The sequence below is a fragment of the Polyergus mexicanus genome, unplaced genomic scaffold (genome assembly GCF_030449975.1).
Source record: "Polyergus mexicanus isolate NDT 795.1 unplaced genomic scaffold, iyPolMexi1.0 SCAF_12, whole genome shotgun sequence".
Taxonomy (NCBI): Eukaryota; Metazoa; Arthropoda; class Insecta; order Hymenoptera; family Formicidae; genus Polyergus; species Polyergus mexicanus.
Genome location: NW_027223332.1, coordinates 8,764,481 through 8,774,282, shown reverse-complemented (window position 1 = coordinate 8,774,282; position 9,802 = coordinate 8,764,481). Strand labels below are relative to the sequence as shown.

Below are 9,802 nucleotides of genomic sequence, written 5' to 3'. Positions count from 1 at the left end.
AAGCAGTGGTATCAACGCAGAGTACTATACATGATTTTATTGCTAAAATGAGAGAGGAGCACGCGATGTGGAACAATTAATTGGCGAAATGTTCGATTCAATTCAAGAAAAAAATCTTTATTTTGACATTTCGGATTACCGAGCGATGGCCTTCGGAGAAGAAATCAGAAACTGGAATCGTAAACGTGATTGGATAGAGAAAAGAAAAAACCAATGGATATCGATCGGCTATATAAAGTTGTTAGGCTGCTGTCAATCGTATGCTTGACAGTTTTCTTTTTCTTCTAAGCCGGTCAAATTGGATAAACCGTGTGTATGACGTGCGCCGGTGACACACGAGCCGATAAACAAACTGCTGCGACGCGTACTGATATAACAAGCTCGCTGAATGATTAATATAAATACTGAGAGATGACGAGATCGTTCTATACATCATTCTGATATAATTGTCATTACTCGATATATTTATATATATATAAAATATTTTCTTTAAAAATATATTCCGTAAACTCGTACAAGTTCCGCGTTATCTATTTTACATACGTATATATTATAGAAATATTTTTCCTACAAAAACAATATAGTTTCTTATCATAACAATAATAATATAGAGTAAATTAAATCAGGCTTAATCTATACAATATTATTGCCGAATGATTAATAATGTTCGTAAGATATATCATGCGATTAGATTTTGATTATTTCATTACTTATTTTGATGCTTATGTTTTGCTACATTTTCTTAAAGACAAGACAGTGCTATAGTCATGTAGCTTTATTATTATAGAAGAAAATGAAATATTGATCGTTAGATTTTTAATAGTGATATTATATATAGTGACGTTATCAAAGTGCCATTATCTTTTAGTTGTCAACTGCGGAATATCATATCATATCAGCTCATCTATTCGTGGAAGGCTTAAGTTCGTAAATGGTACTCATAGACGAATAAAATACAACAGATACAATCAACTAACACATATCAAATTTACAATAGTACAATTGTAAATGTAAGAACTCGTCGTTTTCCATTGCATCTAATAATTTATATAGCAGTGAAAAGATTGATTTTATACCCGCGAGACTTTTTTCGCCTCGGGTCTATCGTACTTGAATCTCTCTAACCTCGAGTCTAATGTAATTTTACGACGATTGCAGACCAACGCAGAGCTATGTCAACATCAAGAGCAGCAGTCCAGTGTCTCCGAGGACGGTAGGAACGGGAGCGACGTACGCGCAGGGTGGCGCTGCCGCGTCTTCCGCGACGGCCGCAGCCGCGGCCGCCGCCGCGACCGCGGGCGGCCCTGCCGTCGTCGCTGGAATTAGCACCGCCACGAGCAGCGGCAGCAACAGCGGTGTGATCGGCGTTTCGAACGTTTTATCTGTAGCGGCAGGTGGCAACAGCGTGAGCAACAACAACGCGAGCAACGGTAGTGCGGGCAACAACACCGGCGGCAATAGTGGCAGCAATGGCAACGGCGGCGGCGGCGGTGGCGGCGGCATTGCTGGTAGCGGCAGTAGCAACAATGGCAGTGGCGGCGGCGGTGGCGGTACCGCGAGTGGCACCCCTTACGTCACCGTACCATCAATGCTCCGTTACATTCATTCCTATCCGCCGACCTCGGTGTCGGCGCCGGCGGTAGCGGCGGTCGTCACCACCGCACCGTCGCCGGCGGCACCCGTGCCCATACCCGCGCCCGCACCTGCACCCCCTCCGAGCCAGCCGACCGTCATCGCTAGCCAAACACCACCGCCACCGCTCACTGGGACTGCCTATACCGCGAGAGACGCGTACCGCGCCAGCACCACGAACGTAGGTATTTCCATGGCGCGAAACTACACATATATATATATATACATATATACGTGCGCGCGCAAACACTTCCTCGTCACCTTTTCCTCGAGGTCTATCGTCTCGGCAGGGATATCCCCGATACGCGCTTGGCGTCGCGACGCATCAAACGGTCATGGTCACGCAAGCACGCCCGAGAATGAAGTGGATTCTTTCTTTCTTTTTTTTTTTAAAGAGCACTGTAAAATTGTAATAAGTCGAGAAATAGCTATGGGAGAAGGAGAAGTTCCGTCTCGAGAAAATTGCTTTTTTCAATGCTCCTCTTGTCGCTTTAATATAAATATTTCAATATTAAGAAAATGAACGCGCATACACGCGCACATATATATGCGTATAATCACGTGTATTTCGATGCTTTTATGCTTTTATACTTTATTTTTAGAGAAAGAGGTTTATTCACTTTTATCTCGCGATTGCTTTCTACAAATTAAGGTCATTATTGATTTGTGTGTAAATAATTTTTCTATAACATTTGAATATAATTACGTTGAAAATTATTTAACGGAAAATTTGAATTTTTCTCATTTCGAATTATTCGAAACAATCTTTAGAAAATTTGATGCCTTAAATGCCTTGCTTTATAGTTGTTCGTTAGGAATTGGGTCATTCGAAAGAACAATTCTTTGATTGTAACGAGCGACGATGAGCGCGACATCGAGATGCGCGTTTTTGCAAAAAAATATCGAGATTAGAGATCCATATTCGTAACATCGAATTCTAGAGTAATCGGAACACGCGATCACGCAACGCAGGCGTATATACGCACGTCGTATCGGCCGGGGCCTCGTCCTTGACTTTCACCGATATCGGTCCTTCTTTCCTTTTTCTCTTTCTTTTAACAATACAATTCACGCGCGCTGACGCTCTGCAATTTTAAATATCGCACGTCATTGTTAGCAAAGAATTGATGAGCCAAACCATGTGCTCGTTCTTGCCAGACGTTTAAATATATATATATATATATATATATTTCACGATGACGTTACATTTCAATATGCTGACAAATTATTTTTTTGATGAAACCGCACATATTGTATATATACAATTGAAAATACGTGTTGATACAATTATAGAAAAAAAAACTTTGTCAAAAGTATATTAAAAGTAGTAAGATAATATAAATAAGAGAAACGTGACATTTATTTAAGTATGTATGGTATTTCTCTTTTAAACGCGCATATATATTCAAATGAGTAGCAATTCGCGATTACGATATATCACAGGGTGTCCACTTTATGAAAAAATATGGACAATTTCGAATTTTTAGATTTTTTTATACCTGGAAAAAAATTAGGAGATTTTCATTGAATTTTATTAGAACTCAGGAAATTAAAAAAAAACTATATATATATATATATATAATTTATTTATTATTATTATTTAAAATATATTTTTTATAAATATATGGAATTTTGAACAAAAAAACCTGGAAGATCAGAGAATTTTCAAGGAATCTTTTTATAACATTTGAATGGACACTCTGCATCCAATTATCCATTAGTAATCATGAAAAAACTATTTTTTGTCTTTTTGTAAAATTTTAAAATTTTTGGAAATTTCTTTAAAGATTTCTTGTGCAATGATATTGTTAAATATCAATTATTTAATTTTTATGAAGTTTTCCAAATCTTAAATCAAGTTAGATTCACGGCATGACATAGTTCTAACGGACATTATCATATTTAGCTCGTAACGTGATGCGAGTGGGCGGGTGAAAGTTTCGATCGTTCACTATCGGGCTACACATGTACGCAGCGTTCTACATGTGCACGTGTAACACAATCACATATTTTGTTTGTTTCTTACATATATTTCGAGCCGGTTATTTAGTTGTCATGGCTTATAGAGTAATTTGTACATTACGATACAATAGGGACTATGGAGCTTAGCTTTGTGAACAACGTCCGTGACAAAGCACGACGACCGAGTGAGCCAACATTGTGTGCGCAAAACTACTGATAGAAATAAAGAAAAGAGAAGTTTGAACAGATGATTGCGCGCGGGAGATGTAGGGGACAATGCAGCGGGGATATATCGCGCGTTTTCTTGAACCGGGTCATCGATTTTCCTGAAATAGTTTCGCGGGAAGAAGGTTAGAAAGAATGGAGCGAGAAATAAATTGAACCTCTGGCAAAGAATAAGTAAGACGACGATGAAAGAAAATAGAAACGGGTGGAGAGGAGAAAGAGAGGTAAAGAAGAATGGAGGCGGAATAAGATTTTTTTGACCGTGGTGTTTTCTTTTCAGGTGAATGAGAGGATTGCTATCAGCGTGAGCAACAGTCCTCTGTCGCAAGTCGGTGTCGGGGTAGTGGCCGAGTACAGTGGCATGGGAACCGGTGGCAGAGGTGATCGGCCGAGGATATCCCTCTTACCGCCTACCGGCTCCTCGGTGACGCCGATACCGTCGCCAACTGCGGCCGCCGCGTCCGAGTATCAACAGCACGCGGCGGCGGCAAGAAACCCGCCACGGGTAGGCCTCATGCCCGTCCAACCGGATCAGTATTGTACTCGTACCGCCATCGATATGGCTAGTCTGCAGCAAGACACGCCGCCTTTCAAAAAGATTCGTCTGGGCCAGCCGCATCAGCAGGTCCAGCAGCTGCAATCACAGTCACAGTCGCGTTGTCAGAGCTTGTCGCCCGCGGATCCTTGCGGCGGTAAGCAGGAACAGCAGCAGCAGCAGCAGCATGTCGTGCAATTGCAGCAGCCGCTTAGGATAGACACCAGGGTGAGTGTAGCATGACAGTTATCTTGATAATTTGACAGATTATATATAGTTGAAATATCTTTAGAGAGGATAAACTACAAATTGAAATAAATAAACCAATGTTGTATAAATATAAATTGTATTTTATTAAATAGGAAAAGAATAAAATAAATATAAATTAAATAAACATATTTATTAGACACAATATGATATGACGAATTTTTGCTAGGAGCAGCCTGCCGTGGGTGCATATACGCCGCAAACGGAAGCCATTTCGCCTACTCTTCCAGAGCCGAATATACAAGAGGATGCGCTTAGAAGTACCAAGGATGAGCTCTTGCAACAAATCGGCAAAGTCGACAGAGAAATCGCCAAGAGAGAGAATCAGTTGAATATGTTGCGGAAGAGGATAAAAGAATTGGAGGAAGCAGCGAATAAGCCTCTGGAAGCGAGTGGTCTCAAACGTAATATTGAGGAGCAGTCGCAACAACCAAAGCATCAATCGTTGGCGCAAAAGATCTACGCTGAAAATAGGGTAAACTATATATACGTAATATTAATTGAACGCTTTAATTCCGTTAAGCGTCAGATATTTAAGCAAAAATCAAATTTAGATGTCGCTCGCGTCTTAATGTTTCAGCACGAGTTATTTGTATTGTCAAAATTAGATTGATTAAATTAATATTTCAAGCGTTCAGAAATAATCGATAAGAATCAATTAATGAATTTTAATTTGGCATATTCTTATTAACAGCGAAAGGCGGAAGAAGCTCATAGACTCATGGAAAAATTAGGTCCCAAGATAGAACTACCTTTATATAATCAACCGTCGGATACGAGTGTGTACCAGGAGAATCGTACGCGGCATCAAACGTGTATGCGAACCAGACTCATAGCGAGGCTGCGGAGAGATCATACTGAACGTGCATCTCTTCATCAGCAGCAAACACAAACGTACACAATCTTGGTTCAAGAGTGGCATCGGAAGGTAGAACGGCTGGAGGCGACGCAGAAGAGGAAATCAAAGGAAACAAAGAACCGCGAGTTCTTCGAGAAGGTGTTTCCCGAGTTGCGAAAACAAAGAGAAGACAAGGAGCGTTTTAACAGAGTTGGTGCTCGCATCAAGAGTGAAGCCGATCTTGAAGAGATAATGGATGGTCTACAGGAGCAAGAGGTATATCGCGTTACTGTTACTCTATTTATCCAAGTAGTCGCAAAGTGAGCGATGCGACTAGCTGTTGCGAAAGAAAGGAAATCAAAATTTATTATGGTAAGGATGAAGAAATGGTATAGGGAGTATAGTAAAAAGAAGGCACGTTACTAAAATTAGCGTTCATAAACACTTTCTGTGAAAACAACTTGAAGTGGGAACTTTAAAACATTGTTAACAGATACCTATTCAGTTTTGTTGACTCAATGATATTAATTTATAAAAGACAAGCTGTCTTGGAATGTGCAAATTTCTTTTCTATTGTTGCCATTAGACAAAGAAGTATTGTTTATTATTTAAATAGTAGTTACTTGTCTATTTAAATACCGTTTTAGAAAACGATTTATAGATTCAACACACGTTTATAGCAAATTGATCAATATTAAGTAGATTTTATTTTTCTTTACTACAATTCTTTTTTGTTAAAATTTTGTAAATATTTATTTTCTTAATGATTAATTATGGTACATTAAAATATAAGATATTTGATGAAACTATATAAATATATATAAATTGAATATAAATATTGGAGACGTCACAAATACAGTTTTGTTAAAATTCTTTATACTCTTAATCTGGAGAAAAAAAATAGTATTTTACAGTTAAATAAATAAACTTAACGTTATGACAGATTTAATTTTTGTATTATCAAATTTCTTGATATTTATGTTGAAATACCTACAAGTAGTATTTTACATTTTTAATACAGTAAAGAGATTAACATCATAATATTCTCTATTATTTTTTTTTCTGTTAATTTATCTTATCTCTTTTTTTCTCGTTTTTCCAAAAGCGCAATTTTGCGAGAGCGATTATCACATTAAATAACTAAAGATTTGCATTATTATAATCAAAGGATGGTAACTGACAGTTTCTTCCTATCTTTAGACATTTGTTTTCTCTTTTGGTCTTCTACTGTATACGGACCAGGGAAAGGATGGCAAACTGGATAAATGGATGGAGATGATTGAAAGTTACCATCGGATGTACTAATACATATGTGGGGCAGTAAAGTCTTAATTGATTCAGATTCACGATGCTCGATAACAAAATTTTTGAAGTAAAATATCTCTTTGCAATTGGCAACGTCATATTAAAGCTGGTCTTCTTTAGAAAATTTTTATGTTAATTAATGATCTCATTTAATAATTATCTGAAAAAGCATTGTTAGGCATTTTGATTTTTTTTATTTCTGTTTTCCATGTTTTCTTTTTTAATTAATTCTTGTTTTGAGATTCTTTGATGATGCTTCATGGAAGATATCTAACCTTTACTGATTCCCCAGGAAGAAACATTGCAAGATTTAAAAAATTTCATTAAAGCCTATCAGGTTAGTAACGTGCGTTTTTTTGCTCCCTTCATCCTTATCCTTCTACCATACATTAGTTATGGATATACTGCGCCATTAATTCTGCAAAAACGTGTGTTTGATCAATAAATTGAAATTATACTAGCGTAATGTAATAATAAACTGCAAGAGGAACGCATTGGATCCATAACTATTGCTGAAGATGAAAGATATTAATCTATTTTTTAAACAAAAAGATTTATTTATATATCGATATGTTTTATCAACATAATTTTTTAAATTAAACGGTTTTTAATATTAAGGTAAAAAAGCTTAAAACTGAATAAAAGTTGCGCAATGCATTACAAAAATATATTGATGATATAGTTTTTAGTATTAATGTTCTAACGAGAGGTAATAGATATATAATGAAATTATTATTTATGACAGTTGGAGGATAAGAAGATGCGTTCGTACGCTGTTATACCGCCTTTGCTGTTGGATGCGAAGCAACGAAGGATCGCTTTCCAAAATCGGAATGGACTGCTCCAACCGGAAGAGTTGGAAGCTCTGCACAGTGAACGTAAATTAATCAATGTATGGAGTTCTGTGGAGCACGAATCATTCAAAGAAAAATACCTTCAGCATCCTAAAAATTACGGAGTGATAGCTCAATCGTTAGAACATAAGGGCGTTCCAGATTGTGTACATCACTACTACCTCACTAAGAAAACGGAGAATTATAAACAGCTTTTACGAAAGTCACGTCAACGGACGCGTAGTTCTCGAAATAATCCGAATAATAAAGTAAGTTTTATTATATGTAGTTATATATTATATAGTAAAATGCATGCGAAAAACGCGCATGTTAAAATTTATATCAATTTTCAAAATATGACTCGAATGTTTATTTCTGTCGATATTTCTAAAATACAAAAAGTAAAAACTATTACACTTTTGTCTGCACTTTAAAAATACTTTAAAAAAAGACTCGTCCCTTTACTTTATAAGATAAATTATTTTCTGCTTTAGAATTTATAGTATTGTAACATAATGTTGCATATGTGTATAATTATTGCATTTAAGTATAGACTATAAACCTATTTCTATCTCTCTAAGAAAAATTTAGAATCTAGAGAAAAGCATAATGCTCATCTCCAAATCTTATCTTTTGAGCAGTGCAGGTCTAAACTTACTTTTAAAGACCCAAGTTTTATTTAAGAGTTAAATCCAAATAATTATTTACAAACATAAAGCATTTTATTCATATTATACACTTAATCACATATATTATCGAGATTTAAAAATGAAGAAAAACTTATATCAAAGATATTACTATACTAATGAATATCATATGTAACATGTGAATTTGATATTGTTTTAGGTAAATAATACCAACTCGACTATCGGATCTATAGATATTTTAACGACAGGGGTAACGACGAGGTTACAGCGAGAGCAACAAAAGACTCAGGAGAATCCCATAGATATTTTAACGGCAGGGATAACGACGAGGTTACAGCGGGAGCAGCAACAAAAGACTCAGGAGAATCCTCAGCATAGTTCGGTAACGGCTACAACTACATCCACAACGAGTACCACGGTTACATCGAGCGTGTCGTCGACAACCGTTACGACCACGACGGTAACGACGACGACGACTCCCTTGAGCTCGACAGCATCGGGCGTTAGCGTAACGGCAGATTCTGCAACGGCATCAACGACAACGACAACGACATCAGTTTTGAACACGACAGCGTCGAGCGTCTCGGCGACATCGACGACGTCCAGCGCGAAAGATTCTAGAGAGATGAGCAAGGAGAACAAGGAAAACAAGACCGACTCAAAGGAACCTCATCTGGTAAAGATGGATTCAAAGGACGAAGCGCAATTGGAAACGGGGAAGGATATTAAAGTAATGTACGTTAAGTATTGCTGTCTTATATATTTTAATCAATATTTGCACAATATTTAAAATGTGTCTATCGCAAACTTCTCTATAATTGTATACGTTTAATGTTGATATATCAATTATATATAGCAACGTTAAAAAAATATTTATACGTTTCAACGGATATTAGACTATTAGATTTTCAAATCGTCGAGATACTAGGGTGTACCAGAATCATGGGATGCGCTTTGACGCATATACGAATGCCGAATGTTGTCGCGCGAATATCGTTCTCTTTGATTCTTTTTTTTTCTTTTTTTTTCTTTTTTTTCAAGTATTCGCAGCGCGATATTGATCATTTACTCGATATGCGAGTAAGAAATAAAAGAATTGGCGCGGCTCATTTTGCGAAACGCGCATACCAATTGGTCCCGATTCGCTATATAAAAGCGTATACGCGGACTGATTGAATGAACCGTATCCATCGGCCGGAAGATATTCATTCTGCAAACATACCCCACTCCAACGAACCAATCTCAATATTGTTCACGGTGGGAGAGACGACCCGCGAATACCCATTTAACGATTACAATACATCGCTTGGGCAGAGCACACGAATATTATAAAACTACGTACAAAAAAAAGAAGAGAAAAGAAAACTTAATCTGTCTTTTTATTCTCGGTGAAACTGATTAGTTGAGATAGGTTTTGCTTATCATTGTTGATCGCGCAATAGCCGAATAAAGGAGCACGTTGTTGAGGCATGGAAAGTCAGTTTGAAGAGAAACGGGTAGGGGTAATGGGAATATACCAGGGGTGACGGGATGAAGTGAGATGGATGCGGCAGGCAGC

At 37.4% G+C, this 9,802-nt stretch overlaps 1 protein-coding gene across 1 annotated transcript in view; it reads left to right on the top strand.

The window, feature by feature from the left end:
• The first annotated feature begins 145 nt into the window (after positions 1-145).
• Smr (nuclear receptor corepressor smrter) overlaps positions 146-9,802 on the top strand; it is a 35,892-nt gene continuing 26,235 nt past the window's right edge. Inside the window, exons 1-8 of the mRNA XM_070305312.1 lie at positions 146-258; positions 1,159-1,813; positions 4,100-4,582; positions 4,791-5,096; positions 5,316-5,735; positions 7,057-7,101; positions 7,510-7,866; positions 8,444-8,979. Of these exons, the coding sequence (XP_070161413.1) occupies positions 146-258; positions 1,159-1,813; positions 4,100-4,582; positions 4,791-5,096; positions 5,316-5,735; positions 7,057-7,101; positions 7,510-7,866; positions 8,444-8,979 (2,915 nt within the window). The remainder of the gene's footprint in view (positions 259-1,158; positions 1,814-4,099; positions 4,583-4,790; positions 5,097-5,315; positions 5,736-7,056; positions 7,102-7,509; positions 7,867-8,443; positions 8,980-9,802) is intronic.